The sequence below is a fragment of the Ceratocystis lukuohia genome (genome assembly GCF_044167205.1).
Source record: "Ceratocystis lukuohia strain C4212 chromosome Unknown Supercontig1_pilon, whole genome shotgun sequence".
Classification (NCBI taxonomy): Eukaryota; Fungi; Ascomycota; class Sordariomycetes; order Microascales; family Ceratocystidaceae; genus Ceratocystis; species Ceratocystis lukuohia.
Window position 1 is genome coordinate 4,778,498 of NW_027263520.1, and position 22,301 is coordinate 4,800,798.

The 22,301-nt window shown below is 50.4% G+C and overlaps 6 protein-coding genes across 6 annotated transcripts; 1 reads left to right on the forward strand and 5 right to left on the reverse strand.

Annotated features, from left to right (window-relative positions):
* Positions 1-680: 680 nt before the first annotated feature.
* Positions 681-3,512, reverse strand: HOO65_011184 (Spc97/Spc98 family protein; the record flags this gene model as incomplete). Its single annotated transcript, XM_071005415.1, has 2 exons — positions 681-3,258; positions 3,364-3,512. 2 exons carry the CDS (start codon positions 3,510-3,512, stop codon positions 681-683), a joined length of 2,727 nt encoding a protein of 908 aa, XP_070863006.1.
* A 986-nt stretch (positions 3,513-4,498) lies between these two features.
* On the forward strand, positions 4,499-6,560 carry HOO65_011185 (Transcriptional coactivator HFI1/ADA1; the record flags this gene model as incomplete). The annotated part of the gene is made up of 5 exons (XM_071005572.1): positions 4,499-4,724; positions 4,930-5,171; positions 5,246-5,357; positions 5,442-6,215; positions 6,391-6,560. 5 exons carry the CDS (start codon positions 4,499-4,501, stop codon positions 6,558-6,560), a joined length of 1,524 nt encoding a protein of 507 aa, XP_070863007.1.
* Positions 6,561-8,315: 1,755 nt separating this feature from the next.
* Positions 8,316-11,844, reverse strand: HOO65_011186 (Mitosis inhibitor protein kinase wee1; the record flags this gene model as incomplete). The annotated part of the gene is made up of 2 exons (XM_071005326.1): positions 8,316-9,038; positions 9,103-11,844. The coding sequence occupies 2 exons, from the start codon at positions 11,842-11,844 to the stop codon at positions 8,316-8,318; spliced, it is 3,465 nt and encodes a 1,154-aa protein (XP_070863008.1).
* Positions 11,845-17,628: 5,784 nt separating this feature from the next.
* HOO65_011187 (Mediator of RNA polymerase II transcription subunit 1) lies at positions 17,629-19,923 on the reverse strand (the record flags this gene model as incomplete). The annotated part of the gene is made up of 2 exons (XM_071005517.1): positions 17,629-19,290; positions 19,522-19,923. The coding sequence occupies 2 exons, from the start codon at positions 19,921-19,923 to the stop codon at positions 17,629-17,631; spliced, it is 2,064 nt and encodes a 687-aa protein (XP_070863009.1).
* A 668-nt stretch (positions 19,924-20,591) lies between these two features.
* HOO65_011188 (uncharacterized protein) lies at positions 20,592-20,909 on the reverse strand (the record flags this gene model as incomplete). The annotated part of the gene is made up of 1 exon (XM_070999902.1): positions 20,592-20,909. One exon carries the CDS (start codon positions 20,907-20,909, stop codon positions 20,592-20,594), a length of 318 nt encoding a protein of 105 aa, XP_070863010.1.
* Positions 20,910-20,990: 81 nt separating this feature from the next.
* On the reverse strand, positions 20,991-21,836 carry HOO65_011189 (uncharacterized protein; the record flags this gene model as incomplete). Its single annotated transcript, XM_070999903.1, has 1 exon — positions 20,991-21,836. One exon carries the CDS (start codon positions 21,834-21,836, stop codon positions 20,991-20,993), a length of 846 nt encoding a protein of 281 aa, XP_070863011.1.
* Between the last annotated feature and the right edge of the window lie 465 nt (positions 21,837-22,301).

The following is a 22,301-nucleotide window of genomic DNA, read 5'->3' on the forward strand; positions in this document are numbered from 1 at the left end:
CCTTCCCTCATGGCACACTGGTAGCCATACGGCTAAGCCCTCCAAGTAAGAGGGGCCAATATCACCGCAACCGGCGAAGCTAGAAGCCAACACGCCCCCTTGTTGATTTTCTTGTTCCTTCAAGGAGGAACTTATTTAAAGTCTCTTGCTGGCTATGCTATGCTATGTAGTGTTTTGCCTTGTTCCTGGTTCTTTTTTCTTCTTCTTTTTTCCCCTTGTCTCTTTTCAGACTTTCCTTTTTTTTTTTTTTTTTTTTTTTTTTTTTTTTTTTTTTTTCAGAGGGAGGCGGCCTGGATGACACAATGACAAAGCAGGTTTTACGCGAGTCCGGATCTATACTAGGACAAGATTCAAGACGTAGGGATGATGACATGGTGCATGAGCTGTTCGTCAGTTGGATTGGGGCGGAATTTCATCTCTCTGCACCCCCGCTCCGCTCGTATATGTGTGTATGGCGCTATGTAAGTACTGCGACCTGGTGGGCTGACTAGTTGGCTAGCTTGCCGGCTGGCGTTTATCTGCAGGTGCTATTTTGCCTTTATATCTTTTGTTCGTTGGCGTTTGTGCTTACTTGTTTTCTTTTCTCGTAGACTTCGTTATCTCGTAGCTATGTCCCTCGTGCCCCCCCCCCCCCTTCTTCTTTCCCATCAGCTTACCCCAGATCTGTCTTCCCCGTCCCCTCACTTACCTCCCCCCACGTAACCGCCCCCCTCCTTGGTCCCTCCTGATGTCGCCGATGTCCCCTGTTGCTGCTGCTGAACGCTCTTTACACGGCGTTTCACTGGCTGGTAAAAGTCGTTGAAGTTCATAGCCACACCCAGGAACCGCATATCTAAGTCGGGCTGGTACGCCAAATCACCAAGGAGGATTTGCAGTCTGCTTTTGAAGTACAGTCCCAGATGGCGGAGCCGCTCCTGCAGCACGGGGAACTCTGAGGCAGGGCCCGCCAGGCCGGCTGCATCAGCTGCCTCATCGTCGCCATGCATGCCCAGTTCCTGGTGCCGGGAGAAGTTTGACACACTCCAGCTATACAGCCCGTCAACCGAGTCACGGAACGTCAACATGCCTTTGAGAATGTCGTTAAGCTGTGCTGTGTATGTCGTTCGATCACCGCCGTCAGATGCTCCTGCCGCTGCTGCTGCCTCGCCGGCGTGCTTGTTGCGGTTGGCTCCCAGTAGACCCTTGTGTGTGATATCATTGAGGTACTGAGTGTGTGCATTAATCAGGTCGTCAAGGGTGGCACCGTCGCGGTGGATCTTACGCTGTAGCTCATCCCACGACGACTCGATAACCTCAAATAGAAAGTAGTACTGTAGTTGCCCAACAAAGTGGATCATCTCGGCTAGGATACCCTGTGTCGACTTCCAAGTCTGGTTGACAATAGAATCTGAGCTTTGCAGTACACCGCGTGCGCCTGTCATGCACTTACGCCACGTTGTGGCCAATGCAAACTCAACACGCTTAATCCGCCACAATAGGTTAAACACCTTGAGGTACTGTCGCAACCCCCACTCCGTCACTACCACATCAACCGGGGCATCAATCTTGTAGTCTAGCGTAAAGCAGTCCCAGCCAATATCACCGTGAAAGCGCTGCAGCATATGGGCATCTAGTCGTCTCAGGACCTCGGGGTTGTCATACTGCGCATTAGATCCTTTTATAGCATGGTCTAGCTGGGCAGTGACAGTGTGGCGATACAGGATATTGGCAGGCCTATCCAAATTAGGCGCTAGAGACTCCATAAGCAATGCAGTAAAATCGCCTTGGCCAAGCAGCATGTAATCCTTTAGTGCCTGCAGGTGCATAAAGATTTTGAACTTGTGGTCCATTAGGTCAATCAGCTGCTTCATGGTGGTCTTATAAGCCTCGTCAATCCAAGCCTCCAGCTTGGCCGTCTCACCATAGCGAAGCTCGCGAGAGGCTGCCTTGGAGTAAGCTTCAACCCATTGCGAGTCGCCACAACTGTGGCGGATAAAGTTAAGCGATTTGCCGATCAAGAACATCTTCTCGGCAAATGGCCGTGTAATTATACTAGGGATCATGGCCTCAACCATCTCGTACTTAGTCTCCCAGATGCTAGTGCCTCCCGATTTGTTACGGTCCACGGCTGCCGGTTTCTGTGTCTGCTCTTTGACAAAAAACTCAAGGTATGGATCTGATAGCTCTCCGTCATAGATCCAGTGCCGCAAAATGTCATAAAAGGGCTTTGTGAAGTTGACTAATAGCCGCTCGGCAAATGCGGCCACTGTAGGGTCTCCATGAGCTGAAGAGAAGTTGTGGATCAACGTGATCAGCTCCCCGCCGTGTTTGGTAGTCGACTCCTCGGCAATGACACTAAGCAGCCGCAGGCCCATAGTTGCCTCGCGTGTCCATATCACACACCGCTTGAGTGTGACGCCGGCTTTGCCTATGCCGCCTCGTGGCGCCGTTTCGTCCAACGACGATAAGGCCCTGCGGATCTGTCCCTCTAGTGTTGCGATGAGGCTAAGATACGATCGTAGCTCTGTTGAAATTGCTGCCCTTATACTCTGCTGCAGAAGACCCGGCGCTGGCGTGTTGACAAAGGTGTCTAGCTTGCGATAGAGAAGAGATGGTTCTGCCAGGGTATTTAATAAGGAGACTAACGGCGGCGGCAGTGTGGGCGGGATCTTTAGCACATTGTCTTGTGTGATAGGCAGTGTTTCTGACGGCACGCCCTGCAGTGTGAAAGGCATGTCGCGGAGTATGGTAACTTCGCTGGGGGTAATTTCTGAGTAGTTGTCTGCTAGTAGGAGCGACTTAAGCGCTACATCACGCCGCGGCGGCTCTGGCTCGACTGGCGTTCTTTGCGCCTCAGCCGCCTTTTTAGCCACCTCCTTCTGGGTCTGCTTCTTTGCAACATGAGCCTGGGCCTGGGCTAACTGTGCCTCCTTCGCGGCAACATAGGCCGCCTGCGCCTGTGCTTGTGCCTCTTCGTCCGTTCTCATCAGCGGTGAGGCATTGGGAGACCGGTCTTTTTCCTGCCGACGTGAGACATCTCGAGGGTTAAGCGGGGGCGGCCGTGGCGTTATTGGTACGGGCTCGTTGGGGTCAGGTGAGTCGGAGAGCTGGTAGAGGAGATAGAGAATGGCCCATTTCTGGTTGAGCACCGGGAGGGATAGTAGGCGGGTGTAGAGATTAGAGAAGCGGAGAGCCTGGCTAGGATTTGTTTGTATCAGCTTGCGCTTGATCATATCAGAGGCATGGTTGACGTCACCAAGGGGTGCCGAAGCGGCAGGGCTATAGCAAGCGTGTTAGTTGAATGACAAGCTCTGGGCTTTGGGTTCTGGGTTTCAGACCCTTGGCCTCCAAGTCCCGGGTGAGATAGACCGAATGCTGACGTACCTAGAAAGAATCGTCTTGGTCACATTGAAGCAGTGGTCGTGACGCTGCTGTGCTATCGACTCGTCTTCATCAGGGTCATTGGGAATGAGATGCGATACAAGGCGGTCAATGGCGTTAGTGATACGCGACTCAATCTTGTTGTCAGCCATGCTGTCAAAAGAGAAATATGGAAACTAAGTCGGACTGCTCGCTTTGGACAAGCTCTTCACAGTCGTCGTGATGAAGCTCTTTGTGACGCGCTTGTTGTTAAAAAGCAATCAGCAAAATCGGTACCCGGTATCTGCAAATTTGGTACGCACTCTTGTGCACATGCAAGGCTGGGAGCGCAAGGCTGTCACAGTAAAGCAACAAAATTTGGGGGAAACGTCCCAAACCTATCCCAATTAAGAACGCTACCCTGGCACCCGCCAATGTAGTCTGTACCTGGACCACCACTTGATTTTCAGCTCAACTAGTTGTACTAGCTACCAACTGGCTCACCCATATCCGGGCACACTACGAACAAGCTTGAACGACATCATCAAAGAAATCCTATTTTCCGCATGGCTTCTCTCAGAGCAAGTTAATCCAAGCTGCACACCTTACAACAACTGTCCGACTTCTTCTGCCCTTTTTTTTTCCTCTGCTCTACTTTCACTCTTTAATTCTCTCTTTCATTTTTTGCGCGCCGCTGCAATACATTCATGGGCTGCCACTGTCAGCCACACAATTCGCACGTCTCTCTTTGCAAATTCATCGCCAACTCGCTCAGTTTCCCGTCGCGCTTGCTTTGTTCGCACGCCCCTTCCCGCCCCGGCATCCACGCCTTTCCGTTCTGCATCCACTTGGCCCCAGTAGTGCATCGATTTTGTCAGCCTTGTGGAATTGGCCCTCAGCCTTGCGACGATTGCGCCTGTATCTAGGCTTAGATTAGCTTGACGGGCTTCGCCTGTAGCTTCAACGACAGCCCTTGTTTTGCTTTGCTCTTCTGCTGCTGCTTTTTCCTTCCTAGGCCGTCCTGCGAATCTGTCTTCATAATACCCTCCTACGCTATATCCTTTTTCAACTGGTCCACTACTCGCCTCAATTCCTCGTCCCCCGTCTTCCTCCGTCTCCTCCCCTCCGAATACCCCCCTCACCACTCAAAAAAAATAAAATGCCCGATATCGATCCTGCGGCTCTAAGCCGTCCCGCCGGCGGCTCGACAACTCCAATTCTAGGCTCAAAGTCTCTACCCCTGGGTCAAGCTGCGCACAAGACCAAGACGAATCCTCTGGTACCACCGCGCATTGATCTTGAGCCTCTCTATGTAGCGCTTCGTAACGCCATCTCCGCCGCGCAATGGAAGGCTTACAAGGACGCCATTAGCAAATTCTTAATAGGTAAAAAGCCACTGAAGCCTACGCGGTCTTTTGCCGGCTAGCGGTCACCACGGCCATTATTGCTGCCAGTTGCCTAGTGCAAGTGCACATGCAAATGGCCGGCTATCCTCCGTCCTACGTATCCCGTGAGGCTGCTCCCAATCTAACCGCTAGATAGGGCACATGAGCGTCGGCGAATTAAACTCTATTCTTAATCCTATACTAGTCTCGCCCAACGGCGAAAGAGAACACCTTCACAATCGTCTTATTGTTGCAATATACGGCAATGTCACTCGAGAAATGCCCGAACCCGGTCTTGCGCCGTGGGTCAGCGCAAACGATAAGCCCATAGTAGCCGCGCCCTCGAAGCCCTCGTCTAGTGATGCTGCTGAGAAGTGGCTGAAGGGCGAGGTCATGAATCTACCTAATCGCGACCGAAGGCGTATTAAGCAGCTTTCCCACATTGAGGTTTGCCCACCATTACCCCTCATGGATCCATCTTGGTACCCTATATGCTAACCTTTCTTGCTTCGCTTCCTTAGACACCATACGATCCATTTGAGAGCATCGCCAATGCCTTTGCCGAAGCCCACCGCAAGCCAATGCGCAATGCAGATACTGCAACTACCACCAGCGGCGTAGGAATGGAGATGAGTACGTTTTGACTGTCCGGCTATATTTGCAACCTACCTGTCCTGCTTTGAGCCTCACTAACATCTGTCCCCTTTCTTCGCTCAGACTTCAGTAATGAAGCACGAAAACGATTCGCCGCCCCTCTCGCTGTCGAGTCAGGCGAATTCCCTGACGCTTCCACGATCGAAAGCCGCATGCTGCCCATATGTTACCAGGCCGGCTTACAATCAGGGCACACCCCAGACTCAGTCAATCTCATGGTCAACGCAACTGATACTTTTATCAAGTCCATAATAGCAACTGTCTTATCGCGCACACGCAGCAATGGGCCTGGTGAAGGCAGTAGTACCGGCTTTGGCATGGGCACTGGCTGGATCCAAACGCGCAGCTACAAGCGCAAGCTACATCGTGAAGAGGAAGCAGCACTACGTGGCGAGTTGTTTCGCGACAAGAGCGGCCTTCTCCCCATTGAGGCACGAGCAGCCAGTGATCGCGAGCCACTAAGCATGGTTGATCTGCGACTGTCACTTGACCTGGGCGACACTGGTCTAGCAAACTTCCCAGCTGTGTCAACCTCCATCACCAACGGCTACCGCGACGGCGAGCTGGCCAACTACAACGAGTACAGTCTCTTGCCCTCGGTTTCAGAGACTTTGAAAGCCAGTGAAAGCCCCGACGAAGCAGAAGCGTATATAGGAGGCCATTCCTTCTCCACATCGTTCGGCTCGCAGGCAACAGTCCTCCATTCACAGTCACAATCGCAACCAAAACCCTCGCTGCCGCCCCCGCACGATCCCATGGACATTGACGTAGATATCACGTGGGAGGGTGCAGATTGCTTCGAGGAAGTTGACTCTTTATTGGATGCTTGTCTTTCTGGTCCGCTGTAGAGGCCGCGCGCCCACGACCAAGCATCCTCTCCTTTTCATCCGTGCCCCTTGCCCCCACCGGCCCATGCCCATACGGACTTTTCGGCCTTGGCCTTGACATGCCCAGCACGCCAGTATCAGAGCTGCCATCACCGGCCTATCTTGTGCTGCCTTCTGATGTCCAGATACTGACTACAGCTACGGTCCCGTCTACGGCTACGTTCAGATCAGCGTCCAGCCCACCCCTCAAATCAGCCTCCTCTATTTCCCCGCCTCCCAAACTCAGCCCCAAATACAAATCTACACCCTTCGACCAGCGCCCTGCACACACATGCCGCCCATTGACTTCGTCTAATGATCTCTTGAACTACCGAAGCGATGCGCTTCATGCACATGGCTGCTAAGAGATGCAGACATAGGTGCGCTTACCAAGCAGCGGGGCGATCCAGGGGGCATGAATACGGCTCTGGATGTGGACATGAGTGTTTAGGTGGTGGGCCGGTGCGCAGCATGGCCTACAAAAATGGCCGCAGTGAGCGCACCTGAAGTCCGGGTATATCTGAAATAACATGGCTAGTAGCCCAGTCTGCCTTCAGACTCGGCCTATATCCTACCCTTCCACCGCCACCAATAGCCAGCGCTTCTCCCTTCGTATATCTAAGCCCTGCCCTCCCACAGGGACGAAGCTTTACACTCGATTTTTTTTACCAGCGGCACTGCATGAGAAACTATAGTATGCGCCGATCTTCTTCTTCTCACATATGCCCATTTGTATATAACACGTTGAATGTGAGTATATCTATCTACACTTTACTTCGTAAAGCCTCAGTCTTGCCTCATCTTGCTTGCTTGATTGCTAGACATGCGACAAAGCATGCATGAATGCAGCGCTAGTGTTTATAGAGAACAAAAAGCGCAGCTTTGCTATCTATACCATTATGTTTTTCTTTTTTTTTTCACTTTTATCTCCTATTCTTCGCTGATTTCTTCTTCGACTCTTCTCAACAGTTAACTTGCCTTGAGCTTTCTTCACTTCGGTTCTCGTCCTCTTTCCTTGAATTACACACGTTGGCTATTTTTATTGGGCTGTTTGCTGTTGTTTTACGCTAAATTTTCTCGATTTTTGTTTATTTTTATCACGGCGTTCCTCTTGTCTCCCCGTCTTCTTCTTCTTCTTCTTCCTTCGTCTGCCCATCGTGTTTTTTTTTCTTGTTTCTTGCTTGTCTCTGGTCTTAGCCATCCCTCGCTTTTGAATGTATATGCCTCTTGGTCTTAGCCTGTTATATTTAGTGCTAGTCTGCTTGGTCCACACTATATCTTCTTCCAGGCATAAAATATCATGTCTTCTTGCCATTTATAAAAAGAACCTAAAAAATATCCTCGGAGACCATCTACAATTCGATGTCAATGTCGTCATGGAACTTTCACGCTTGTGCTTTATTTATAATAGCCTCCTATTGTATCAACCTTCCAAAGCCCGGCTTCCTTGCTGGCTAGCTGTCTACTGGAAATCACAGACACACAATGAGAAAAAAAAGAGAGGACAGGAAAGCAGGAAGAAAAATCTCGGTAAATAACCGAAACAAGGAAAAAATAACATGAATTTCTTCTCAAGGACAGAAAAAAAAAAAAAAGGAGGTGAGAAAACAAGCCGAACAAGGCAACAAAAGAGACCCAGAAACGCCTTTACGCATCAAATAAACCAAAAAAAAAGAGAGAAAACAGGCGAGCAATTGTAAAAAGAAAAGAATCCCAGTGAAAACAGGAATCAAAAATAATCACATGCGTTGACTGTTCAAAACAAAAAAGAACACAAGAACAAAAACAACCTCCAAAAATCCGAAGCCTGGAAATACAATGAAACGCAGGCTTAACAAAGAAAAAGAAATAATAGAAACAAAACCAGGCCAGATAATCTTCCAATTCCCGTCTGGTACTGTGAACCGTTTTGTATGCGGAAAAGAATAAGAAAAAAATAAGAACCGTGAATGAATGCAATGGTGGTTGGCTGTATCAATCCCACCAAATGCCCATAGAATAACCGAGAAAAGAGAAAGAATAAATAGACCACTCTGTCGTCCTAACAAAGGCCGCTAGCTCGCTTGACAAGCTAAACGTCCATCATCTCCGTGTCCTCGGCCTGGCACAGCTTAGCCGGAGTATCTAAGGAAGGGCCCCATCGGCCCTCGTAGATAGTCGCTGGCATTCTTCTACGCGCTACCACCCATCGCATAGCCTCCCAACTAAGGATCTGCTCCACGGTTGGCCTGCTGGCGGGGTTGGGGTTGATCATAGCCGTGACAAGATAGTCCAGAGAGAAAACATCCTCCTCGTTAGCCATGAAGCTCGGCGGCTCCTCAAGAGCAGGAAAGACTGTAGTACCAAAGTCAGGTAGTCCAGTAGCAATAGGCTCTCCATCGCTGCTCGTCACGGAATGCCGAGAAGGAGAAGGGTCCAAACTGTTGAGATCAGCAGCGGAAGACGTCTGGGAAAGGTCATTAACAGACCCAAAAGTCAGGCTGGGGACGTCTGAAAGATCGCCTGAACGCAGTGCCACCCAGGTAGGACCGTTTTCAGGGAGCACCACGTTGCATGCCATCTCGATCATGATAATACCGAGGGAAAAGACATCCGCAGGCTTGTCAAACTTTCCTTCCAAAATCTCAGGGCCAATGTACTCGCGATCGCCTTCTGAGTTGATTGACTTTTCTACAGGCCATGCCGCAGCGAGACCAAAGTCTCCAATCTTGATCACACCATCATGTGTAATAAAGATGTTGGCTGGCTTCAAGTCAAGATGGATGAATCCAGCAGTGTGGATTTCTTGCAAGCCCTAATTACTTATGTTAGCACCAAGTTCAAATCAAAGTAACGTCAGAATCAATCAATCAACTTACCAGAGTCAGGTCATGTAAAACCTTCCAGATACGGAAATCATCAAGACGGCCCTGTCGTCCAATAGATGCCAGGAACTTGTCCAATGTCCCATTATCGCAGTACTCCGATTGAATGTAGAGATGGCCCTCCACTTCCCAGCTGTCGATATAGCGCACAATATGCGATGTATGCGTCAGCTGAGCGAGGATGCGAGCCTCGCGCAGTTTAATCTCACGGTCACGCGTACCGTGGTAAGGGTGGCGCGTCTTTTTTACAGCAAAAGCAGAGCCTGGAGGAGGAGGTCGGGGAGTAGAGCGAAAGAGAGATGACCTAAAATCGGGTGTGCCGACGGGTGTTGTGCTCGCCTCCTTGGGATATGCCACGCGATACACGGTAGAGAACTCGCCCGTACCGATGGGGTCTACACGGCCAAAACGCTTAGCCAGATCATCGTCAAGCTCCATGCGGTTGAGACGCTGACCAGGATTCACTGGCGTCACAACACGCTGACTACGCATACCAGTAGTAGGAGTCGCCGGCGTCTCACCATTCAAGTTGGCAGAAGATCTAGAGAGCGACAGACGACCGCCATCTGGTCCCAGGCTGGATTCGCGTGGGGTACGAGGGACGTCCAGAAAGCCCGCCGATGGGCTTGAAAGTTTAAGAGCAGTCAATCTGTTCTTGCGCCTGGTAAGCGGGCTTCCAACAACGTCACCAGAAACTTCGCTGGAAACCTGACGTGTGAATCTGCGCGTTGCAGAGAAAGGATTGCTATATCTGTTCGCACTGGGGCTATCCTGTGGACTTGGGTTCATGGGAGGAGACGTGGGTTGGCGGGAAGGTGTGGGAGGAAGTTCAATATCAAGGCCCGCAACGTCGCTTTCAGGCGTGCTGGCTCCAGTCTTGTAGGGGGTCGATGATTGTTTGTCCTCAATATCTCTATCCAACACACTCCCTCGGCGGGAGTGACGGGAAAGGCGTTGAAATAGCCCTAGACCGCGGGGATTTGGGGTCCCAAAGTTGATGCTAGCAGACTCGCCGAAAAGCGAATCGGTCGACAATGGGGTGCCCGGCTCAGTACTGAAGCTGAGACGGCCGCTCTTCTTGAGCGCACTGCCTGGGGGCGGTGGGTACGTCGCGAATCCGTGGTTCTGTTTCTTGCATGGGGTATCGGGAACAACGATTTTACGGTCATCTTCAGGGTTTCTATTGACTTTAGAGATCAGGCTAGTCGACATGAAGGACCTCGGTTTTGCTCGCAGAGGGTTTTGGTTAGGCGTGGCCATGATTGGAGTCTGGCGGCTCTGGCTCTGACTTCCAGGAGTCATGGAAATTGGATTTGGCGGGGGGGCCATTGGATTAGGCAGGCCGTATGGAACTGACTTGCTGAAGCTGAGGCCAGGAATTTTGGCTTTTGGGGGCACAAATGGTTCTGGAAAGGTAGTTGGAGATCCGTCCAGAAGATGACCACCAGATTCTGACGGCTTCAAAGACCGGGAAAGCGGATGTCTCTGTGGTCGATCGACAATTGTGGACGGCGGCAGCATTACGTTTGGCGAAAAGTGCGAGTCTTGTGGTGGGACAAACTGGTCCATAGATAGTCGCGGCCGCGTTCTCGAAATGGGGGTAGCGAACTCGCCACCCATCTGAGAAAGCTGTTGAGCACCTGCTCGACGGCCCCATGATGTCCGCTCGCGCAGCGTCGTTCTACGAAGAGAGCTACGCTGACGTGCAGTTGGATTAGGTGATGAAGTGATAGGTTCGCGGGGAGGAGGCATAGCCAAAGAACTAAGTTCGTAATTTGCCTTTCCCGCCTCTTCATGGATGTCAAAGCTGCTAGTTTTTGTGGGTGTGCTTGAGCCGCCAAAGACGTTATCGGTTGCGGTAATGCTGTTTATGGGGCTACTGGTGGCAATGCCATGAAGACTACGCCGCTTGGCGACGGGGCTGCCAGCATTGCCCGAGTCAATATCCATTTGGTCGCTTCTTTTCTGGCCAATGGACAGCCCTGGAATAAGGTCAACGCCAGGATTAAGAGTTTTTAGCAAATTTGAGGAGTTCCCAGTGACGTCGAGATGCAGACTGTGGCGGGTGATTTTATCAGCGTTGTGCGTAGCGTTCAGCGGGCTTCCAGGTGCTGTTGCAGGGGCGTTTTCCTGGCCCGAAGCGTCGAAGCCGGCGAAGGTGGGAAGAACTAGATTGCCAGACTGGCTTGACTCGCTCAAGCCCAGGGCACGACGGGGGGGGAACGCCGACTTTGGAGAGCCACGCGGCTTGGAAATAACCCGAGATGGAGATGCCTTGAGACCTCTGTTTGAGCGGGTTGATCGAAGCGAAATTTTTAAGCTATTTCGAAGGGGCGTTGAGTCGAAAGCGTCAGGCTGGAAGTTGACAGAGCTGGAGAGGGGGAACAGACGCGTAGGAGATCTGTTAATTTTACGAGTGGGAGAGTCGGTGGGTGTCGTTGAAGAGTGAGGGTTAAATCGAGTCGTGGTGGAAGGGTCAGCTGCAGGAGCAGAATCGAGAGATGGCGTTTCGGGGGTTGACAATGCTGGAGTATAGCGTCGGCAGGGTGACTGAGGACTAGCAGAAACAGAATTTCCGGAACCGTCGATGGTTGCTTGGGAACTGGGCGAATTGAACTTAGATGGCGACCGAGAGAGTGAGCGTCTTAAACTGCGAACAGCGGATGACATGTCAACATGGGCAGGATGTGTAGGAGAGGGAAGGGTCAAAGTCCCTCCACCGTTGGTGAAGGACATGATGATGGATAGTTTTAGTGGCGATAAAGAAAATAGAGGGACGGAGAAGAAAAAAAAAGAGGACGAATATCAAAGCGTGATCAACCAAAAATGTTTGTAGATGCAGTGAAATCCCGCAGGGGGGAAGAACAAATGATGTACGGCCAGCGATAATGAGAAATAAGAAGTCAACAAAAACAAAAAAAAAAAAAGATACACCTGATCGCGAGCGAAGTGTAGAAAAAAATATATCGTATGGTGATGAAATGCAAGGGGTCGACGATAGTTAAGAAGAAATTGGGATGAAGAGAAGCCTAAAAAAAAAAAAAGCTAAGACGCAAACGATGGTTGGTAAAAACGAGCTTGTGAGAAAAGCGAAAAAGTGCGGAAGGCGAATTAAGGAGAAAAAAAATAAGAGAGAGAGAGAGAGGGGGGTGATAGAGAGTAGCTCTGGAGTGAGAGGAACGCAAACGACAGACGAAGACTAGATAGAAATGGGCTCTTGAGGGTCGAAAAAAGGGAGAGGAAAAGCGAGTGAGTGTAGTTGGGAGGAGGGAAGATGGACGCCAAGGGAAGAGAAGCAGAGAAGAGTGGAGATGATTTGAAGTTGGGTAGATTTTTTGGTTTCGATGGTCACAGCACAGGGCACAAGTCCAAGGGAGAATGAAGGAGAGAGAGAGAAGGGGAGAGAGAAAAGAGAGAAAACAAGATGCGAGGACGCAAGCATGTTACTCACCAGCAGGACCAGGACCCCAGCACAAAAGGTGAAGTTGAGGCACAACCCCGGCTTTTCGTTTGCTGGGCTGCGTATGGATTTTTGATATTGGGAGGAGTCTCTAGAGAACAGCAGCGAATGTGAGGCCAAAGAGAAGGCGCATGGTGTATCAGTTCTTATTGCTGCTTGGCTCGTGGGTGCAGGAGCCGATCTGCTTCGTAGGTCCTGTATACTATGCTGTGCCTGTCGTCTTGCTGTCTCGCTACTCGTTGGTTGTCCGGATCAGGATCCAATTCTGACAGCAGGGCGATGAAGAAAAAACAAGAATCGAAAGGGGTCCAAATACAGCACAAGACGAGGAAGAAAAAAAAAAACAAAGTCCAATTCCAATTCCAATGCAATCCGTAGCTGTGGCTCAACTAGGCTGACGGCTGGAGACAACACGCTGTCGTGGCAAATCGTGTGCCAACACCACAAGACGCGACGTTCCCAGGGAAAGCAAAAGGCAAAAAGAGCTACTGATTGCCTAAAAAATCAAGACACTCAAAAGCCCAGACAAGAAGACAGGAGATACAGTGACAACAAGAATGAAAAATGATCAAAAAAATTCGGATACTTGAGCGTTGTATGTGTGGGTTTGCTGGCGAGCATAGAGACGAGGCTTCGTGGCTACTGGGCTGAGGGAGAGGATAAATGTACATGCAAGACGAGGCAGCGCTGGTTCCACGCAACCACATAGAGAATAGAACAAAAAGTCACAGGGCACAAGACAAGACGAGACAAAGTCACAAGCCAAAAGTCACGGGGCAAGCAAGAGGGCAGCTCCCAAGAGGAGAAAAATAAGAAGGCGCGTGGGCAGATGGAAGGCGGAAGAAGGCAGTCGACAAAACCCGGATGGCCCATTGGCCACAGACGGAAGGCGCGCAAGAAGAGACACGTTGTCATCCAGCAAAGTAGCAGGTCGCCATCCAAGAGTAGCAGGCCAGCCAGCAGCAGGTGACGAGTAACAAGTCGCCAGAGTACATGTACGTAGGCGGAACAGATACACATGCACATCACGAATACGCAAGCACAGCTGTTTCCCAGAAGGAAAAGCCGGCCATCGCCAGACAGCACCACCCACTTCACGATCCCCATCATCCAGCCCGCTGTAAGCCAAAACAGAGGCCTGTCCGCCCTGTGCGTGCTGCTATGCAGCCAACCATTGCACGTTCTACTTTGTTCATCCATTTTCCCAGTGCTCTTGCTTGTGCTTAGTCCTCGTCTCTTCCTCTCTCTTTTTCGGGGTTGTATTGGGCTGTGCATAATGCCAAACACAACTCAAAAACATGCATGCATGTGCATAACAACACAGCATTGTTGTTTTCGCTGTTGTTTTGCATCGCCTATTCCACGCTTTCGCCTGCCTTTGTTTATGTTTTCTTGAAACGCGGCAGTCTTTTTGTTTACTTTGTTCCCTAATTAGGGTTGCTCGCCCGGCTGCTTCGACTCCGACGCGTAACAAGCCAGGCTGCGTATTATTTGGTATTAGGACCCACTCTCCACAGCAAGACCCTAGCCGTATGTACGTAGCACCTGCTATTCGCTATATTTTATGCACAGAAATATAGCTGCGTCAATAGATACGAGCAAGAAGCCGATCGATGATTGTTTGTTCTCATAATCGATATCACCCCAGCCTCTGGCTCAGACACGACACAATATATTCAGTGCCTCTAGGCTAAGCTCTCCCTGCGAGCGGGCACTAGCAGCATCTACAGTCTAGCACGCACTGCTCTTCTCTTGTACACAGAATAAGCGCCCCGGCACATCGTGAAACAAGACCCCAAAAGTCCATGTTTGGTGATGTGAAAGCCACCAGCTGGAATGCTATTGTTGCTGTGCGAAAAAGTACGCAGGCCAGAAGAGGGTAGAGAATATGATACGACATTGCTGCTTGGGTTGGTCTATGCCACTCACTGCCTTTTCATTCGCTCTCTTATGTTTGTCTTGGTTCTTTCTCCTCTTGCGCATTCCGACTGGAGAATTAACCATCGTTGCTGCGCGTTTGTGGTATACTACAAGCAGTAGTATAGAGTTGGTGGCTCCCTAAGCCACACAGACAAGCCTTCCGGGTTATGACTACAGACAGGGGACTGTCTATAACCCTACGCATAGTCGCTGGCCAGCTAAGCTTGTAAAACACTCTCGGCGTCGTCAGAAGTCACAAAATCTGGACCGGTCTATTGGGAACGCTAGTAGCGGAAACAAAGCCAGAGGTGTGACGGGTACAAGCAACGCGGGATATTTTTTTCCTGATTTAATTTTTTTTTTTTTGGCTGCGAGTCTGACAGACAGTTCTTGTTGCAACAGCGACAACTCCGTTGCTCTAGGCCAGGGGAGGAGGGCAGGCAATCCTACAGGGCTCTGCTGAGACTTGGTAGGCGTCCACAAGCCCTGAAGTCCTGCCCTGCAACAGGCCCTAGAGCAAAGCCCACTTGGGCGCAGTCAACCTGCATATAGGGGGGCTAGTCCGTGTCTGGACCTGCAGCTACTAGCAGATAACAAGCAGCATGTCCATATTATAACACGGCATAACGGCCTGACGGCAGACCCCCCTTCGGCCTTGCTTGTTTTTCCTCTTCCTGCATGCCTTTTCTCCCTTTCTCCTGCATCACATGTCCAGGCGAGTAGGAAAGGAAAGGAAGGATAAAAAGTCTAGGAGACGTAAACAAACAAACAAAAAAGCCAAGCAAGAAGTTGTCTTTTTTATTTATTTTTTTCTTTTTTTATCTCTCTTTGGGCTAGCTCTACCACAGCCCTGACCCCTTTTCCACCCTCTTGATTCGGTCGAGCTTCTCGCCTCCTTTGCCCTATCAACTTGCTGCTCACTAGGCTGGAAATGGGGCATCACTATCCCTCCCTTTTTGTTCCTCTCCTTGACCTGGCTGCAAGACTCACTGCCTATGCTGCAGTCTTTTCCATCTTCCGCCTGGCTAGTACATCCCTGGACTGCGATTCCCATATGCAGGAACCCCCTTCGATACAGCCCGACCCAGTCAACTAGGCCCTTTTCACATGCTACTGTTACCTCTTCTGCTTGCAAATCTCCCTCCAAAGGCCACCCACAGCGGCCAGCAACGTAGCTATAGCTGGGTCTTGGTTGTGCTGGGATAGTCTTGTCCTGCCCTGCCCGCCCGTCAAATCCTCTAGTCCCACAGGGGTTGTTCTCTTTATCTTCTTTCTTCCTTGCCTGTTCTGCATTTGCGGCAGTGCCATTCGTCAAACCCCAAACAGTAGTTAGCTCGGCTTTATGGTTTGGCAAATGATCTCATATCGTTTTCGTTCTCTTCTTTATGCTTGGAACAAAACACCTGAAATCTACTCTATATGGCCTGACAGCCCTCGGAGTGGGTGGAAGTAGCGTGTTTACGCTTTCGGACAATTCTTAGTATCGACTTCACTAGAGAGAGCATGCCCTGCGCAGAAACCCAGGACTTGCTTCACTCCGCCTGTGCTATGCTGTCCCAAGCGCCGACGACACGGAAATACTCTGTAGCACAAGCGCTGTGCCCGTACAACTACATGGCCGGACCAGTGTCTCTTTCAGCCTCTTGCAAGTAGCACTATTGACAGCCATCATATTCCAGCTTCTGCTCTAGCTTAACCGTGGCTAATAGCCCTCCCGTATCATGCTGGGTGTATCTTTCTATAACCGCCCGTGCAACACCGCTCACCTAAACTCTCCCTCTTCTTTTCTCGCTTTTTCTTCACTCCTCCCGCTATGCTGAACGCATCCGATCGAAAGCTTTGTGCAAGGGACAAGGAAGGGAGCTTGTCAGCCTATAGCGTAGGCAATATATACAGAAGAGGGAGATTGGAGGGGTCCCTGTCCTGTCCTGTCCTGTTAGGTCAGACCCTTCCAAAAGCAACGGCAGCTTTGCAAGCTGCAAGTCACGTTCTCGTCGCTCTTTCTGTCGTCATTTATTCCATTCCAGAAGTGCACTCGGACTCTCTATTTGACCCTTCAGACTCCGTTGCTAATTAATCTTAATATTTCACGCCTAGCCTCGGTGACGCCCGTGTTTTCAGTCCAGGCGGCGGTGTTTATTCTTTATTTTCCGCTGCTATTTTTTGTAGCTTTTGGTGAGGAAGCTTATAAACTCGACTTAAGCCTCTTATGGCATTTGTAATCCTCTAGGGCAGCGTCCTTTGTTAGACATTGTTTATTTTTTCCTTTTTCTTTTTCTTTTCGGCCTAGTCACACTGCATTGTATTTTCCGTTGTTGTATTGTGTGGGTGACGACTCGAGCATATCACGTGACAACAATCGTGCCTTGAGCAGAACGCTCAGTTATGTCATGGCCTCAAGCTTCCGACACCCGCACTAGAATCGCTAAAGAACATGAATTTGCGTTTTATTTGTCTGCCCATACCAATAGCCCCTTCATACATCCCCGAAGACAAATTAAACAACAAAGAGTGGCTGGAATGGAGGCCATCAAGTCTCGCCCGCCCAGCTATAAGATAATCCCAAAAAGAAGACATTGTTGCTGTCTGCGCTTCTCACTTTACTCGAGGTACAGGACGAAAAGACCCTGTACCGAGGAAAACACATAGCGTTGGAACACCTGCCTGCCCGTTGTGCTCAGCTCGCCCGGCGGAGAAAAAAAGAAGAAAAAAACAAGGAGATAAAAGGGAGGAGAGGCAGACGGGACCCAGAACACCACCGAAGCTTATTGGAAACTACTGGGAGCGCAAGATACCTTGCATTCCAGCTTGAAGATAGCGTACATGATGCATTCCAGACAGTCAAAAGGAACGTCTCAAACTACTAGCTTAACACCGAAGAAAGGGAGGCAAGCCTGTAGAGCCAGTGAGAAAAGGGGCTCTTGTTGAAAATTCAGACAACTATGGGCATAGAAGAGTCTATTGACAAGAAAGCGCCAATCAAGGGAAATAAAAAAGGTAGTGTGACGAGTAATGGGTAGCTGTTAGAGCAGAGGATCTCGTTGCCCGTCCTGTTTCACATGTTAGACATTTCTCCCACTCCAAATTTCTTGGGCGTTTGATAGGGTCACAGGCACGGAATATACCCTTACTCGCCATTTTCATAGATGGCTTAGATCGAAGCGCGAGCGTATCCACTCGCACCACGAGCAAAGGTCCTCCATTACCATAAGCGCTTTGCCAAGCACCTGCGGATCACGCCCGGCTGCCTGCGCCTCAGCCGTGATAATGTTCTGTGAGATGACATGTACATCGCCGTTGAGGCGAATCTCTAGTGATAAAGTGCCGGCCCTCTCATGCATCTCTTGGTTACCAGCGTCTATCGTAGTTGCAATAGCCCTGTCATCCTCTACCTTGTTGAATTCATTCTTCACCGTGGCTTTCTTGTGCCCCACTAGGAAACTAATATGCAGTCGTGGAACTGGGGTAAGACTGAGACTAGCATCTATACGGCCATCGATACCGGCATTGATGGGGTCTGGTACATTGGGTGTGATGACTATGGGCTCGCCGGGAGTTGGTGTTGGAGGGGCATCAAGCCGGTTGACCATGCTAGTGTACAGCTGTTTGTGCGTCAGCGCACGGGACGTGTTGCCATAGCGCACCTCGTCATCGGCACCGTGAGTATATAGAGACTGTGAAGAAACAAGCGGGAAGCTGTTGCGCAGCAGCGTCGCAACAAAGGCATACTGCCGCAAAACAGGTAGCAGTTCGATGATCTGCTGAGGATGCGCGAATTGTATCTCTTGCAGCACCTGGCCGTACACTGGCTTGTACACAAACAATGTTGTGTCTACTAGCGCCGTTGATTCGCCACCCCCGATGTCTAGGCGGCGGATCTTGCGCTTGCTAGATATTTTGCGTGGCTCGCTTGGGTCGTGCGTGACAATGCTGCTGCCAGCAGCCGATGAAGGCGCTTGAGACGGGAAGAAAAGCGCGTCAAAAGTTGACGAGGGCGCTTGGTGGTCCATTGGCGCTTGGCCAACTGCCTGCATGACCTGCACAAAGACGCTCTGCGGAAGCACGACGGGCGGGTCAAGGATTGCCTTGAACACAATGTCTGGGTATTTGGGCCCCATGCCAGTTTCATCCGGCAAGACTGTGTTGTTTGGGTGTTGCCAGTCGAGCACAACACCTGTAACGCTTTGCAACGTCTCCTCTGCCATGGGGTTGGGCTTGGCTACGTCTGGCGCAATCCATTCCGTTGACACCCGGGCCAGGGCAAATGGCATAGTACCCATAGGCGCTTTGGCACACATAATCAGCAACGACCACACGAGCTCGGTCTCTTCAACCACCTTGACAATGGAAGGATTGGCAGGGGCTAGCCGCTTTTCCTTCCAGTATTGCAGACTAAGACCAACGCTGCCGCGCGCGTGTAGATGCGGTCGGCCATGCCTGGTGCACATAACGGCATTGACGATAGCCTCTTCACCTGAACTCGGGGCAAGCTCCATGCGGGTCTTTTCAAGATCCCAGTCGTACAGCTTGTGCAAGGAGAGCGACATACTGGCCAGTGCCTCCTGGCAGTCAAAGCCAGGCACGACACTTAGCTTGTCCTGGCTGTGCAGGCGCTCCAGGTTGACGGCAAACTGGTCGAGGGTTTTAGTGAGTGGGCTTTGGTAGGGCTCTAGCTGCAGATCCTGCTTGAGAATTTCAGCGGCGCGTGGACTTTGCTGCTTGACAATCTCAGCTGACTCGTCAAACAGCAGCTGAACATCGACGACGATATTATTCCGGAGGTTGACCTCGACACTAAACATCTTTCCAGCCATAGTTATGCAGCGCGGCTTAGGTCCATTTGCAGTCCCCTCCCATATATGGACCAGGCCCATTCTGTCACATAATCTCTCCAAGCCAGCCTCACTGACTAGTCCTTTCTTTTCCTATATTTGCGCCAAGGAAAAATGGTTAGAAACACAGCAACTTAAATTGAAAATGACCTGCCAGTAGGAAGTCCGTCCAACAACACCCTCCAGAATATATGTACGTACTTGCAGTAAATCAATCATGGCCCGCAAACGCTTCGACTTTTCAGCTTCGGAGTTGACATTTGTGTTTGCATTTTCCATTCCAAGTGACCCAACTGCCAGCGGGTCTAGCCCCAGGTCCAGCCCTGCACTCATACTGAGACTATTCATATTCATAGCCATTGCTGCTGACGGGCTATCGAACGAAAAAGCGCCGTTCTGAGGCGGAGCCGCGGACGAGTTCATATTTGCTGGCGATTTTTTAATGGTCTGTGGTGATGAGCGTGATCCCATCGGCGAAAACGAGGCGCCTGCATGGATGTGTGAGAACGGTGTAGAGACCGGTGGTGTAGCTGCTGCTATTTGCGGCGTTCGTCCTTGTTGCGATACTGTTGCCGGCTTGCTGCCGGGAGTCGGTGTGGCCATGGTGATGATAGGAGCCTAATTATAGGTTCGTAAATTGTAGATTGTGATCGTAGATGGCTGTAGGGAAATATTTTGCTGGTTGACTCCTAGGAACTTATGCGGCTGGCTGGCTATTTGACTGCGTGGGAGAGCTCATTGAAGAACATGAATTAGTCATCCAAAAGCTGCATGAAATAAAGAATTACCGGAGCAGCTGCTCTGTATATAATGAAAGAAGGCAACGAGGATAGCGTTTGATAAAGAGCGAGAGCTTGCAAAAATGACGTCTTGTCGCAATGTGGGCTAGGCTAGCTTTACTGAATATACTGATCACGTGGTGGAGATGCACACCATAACCCTAACACATATTATTTTACTACTGAAAATGCGTCACAGAGAACATCGATTTGACCTCACAATAATGTTAGGAATTCAGCAGTAGAAAAAAAAAATACTAATGCAGTGTTTTAGTTAAGAGCAAAATAAGGGGTTTGGAGAAAAAAGGCAAGAAAAACTAAAACCAAAAAAAAAAAAAAACAGCGGAGGTCAGTAAAGCACCGTCTAATGATAATTGCATCGTGAACTTGAAACCATCCGAAACTAAAGAACATAAAATAAACGACAAAACTAGAAAACAGGAGAAAATCTCGAATGTGGAAATCCCTGCAGTCCCAGCGCTTGCCCTCCAGTTAGACCCTGCTCTTTGGGCGGTGTAAGCGGACATTCGGTCCTCTTAGACCGGGTTTGCCAAACGTGTACTTGTAGTATTCGAAGTCCTGCTGCATCTGCGAGTCCTTGTTTCCCGGAGGAGGAATAGGAGGCGGAATAGCAATAGGATTCGCTGCCTTTGGAATCTTTGACGCGGGCGGTGGAGGCAGAGCAACAGGTGTAATCGGTGCAAGAGGCGTGAGAGGCTGGTGGGTAGTGGGGGGCATAGAAGATAGAGGAGTCCGGAGCGGGGTAGGAAGTGGAGACCGTATAGTCGAAGAAGGAAGGCCAGTGTGCATTGGGAAACCAAGATTGAATGGATACGTAGACATTCCCAAAGGGACTTGCTGCATGCCTGGATAAACTCGAGCCATCTGCTCCTAGGCCGTTTGGAACGAGAGATGGGCGGAGTCATGGGGCACCTGAAAAGGTGGTATGACACTTGGGAACTGCGGTGTAAGGCCAAAAGGTATAATTGGAACAGGGAGCTGCCCGGAAGTGGCCCGGGAGTTGTAATTGAAGGTAGGGGAGACGCGGGGCGAGGGACCCTCGTTTGTTCCATCACAAAAAATATGCTGTGAAGGTGAGGCGGCAGTGCACGAAGAAGCGTCAGATGTGTTTCCAGTTCTTGAAGGACCTGAGGCAAAGTTGCTCTGGGAATGTCTTGAGTCTCTAAGATTAACAGATGTATCATCCAGGACATTACTATTGACAGAGGGTGTGCTCGTAATAGGCAGTGCCATGGGTTGAAACTCTGTAGCCTCAGGATTCAAGCGCGAAGTCTGAAGAGGCACTGACTGAGCAGGGCTATCACCAAGAGCAGGCGACTGGCTGGCTGGCGTTTCTTCACCAGGGAGCTGCTCGGATGATTTGCGGCTTGACAGATGGTTAGACGGGCTAGAGCATGATGGGATATTCCGGTCTAGATCAGTGACCCGATTTTCACGGCTAACATGGCGGCTGGCATGGCGGCTTCTGATAACGGGTTCACTGCGAAAGGTATTGTGGCCATCGTCCGTGTCGCTTCTGTTCTCGAGCAGAAAGAACCTCTTTACTCTTCTACGGCCCCCGCCTGGGCGGTCAAGAACGCGTGCATCATGAAGGATCTTTTCTAGCTCCGCTTTTGTTGGTTTTGAACTGACCAGGCGAGAGTATTCAGAGTCGGTCGGGATGTATAGCAAGTATCTCGACGAGCGTGGAGACTGGAGCTGATTTTTGAGACCCATGTTCTATAATGAGAAGCAAGCTGTTGGATTAGCATACTTGAAGAGCTGGTATAGACAAGGATCTTGGTATTGTTCCGATGATGTGGTTGGCTGGGCCTTGCCTGCACTTGCTACAACTTACTGTGGGATCTCTACGCCAAGGCACCCAAGACGGTCTGCAAAGACATTCATAATGAAAGTAAGGGCGCGGGAAGGGATGCTTTTGTGAGAGTATATATTAGCCTGGGGCTCTGATACTTTGGAGGGGTGACACGCCGGACGACGGATACCCTGTGTGCTGTGAGTACGTACTTGGACGGTTCAAGATAGAGATGGAAGTCAAGAGATACAAGCCAATTGGATGAGGATAACGAGACAATGAAACAAGTCGTAAAAAGCGTAACAATGGTGTGGAATGCAGATGGATAGTAAAGATGTCCCGTGGAAATGCTAGTGTGCTACGCTGAATGATACCATATGAATTGA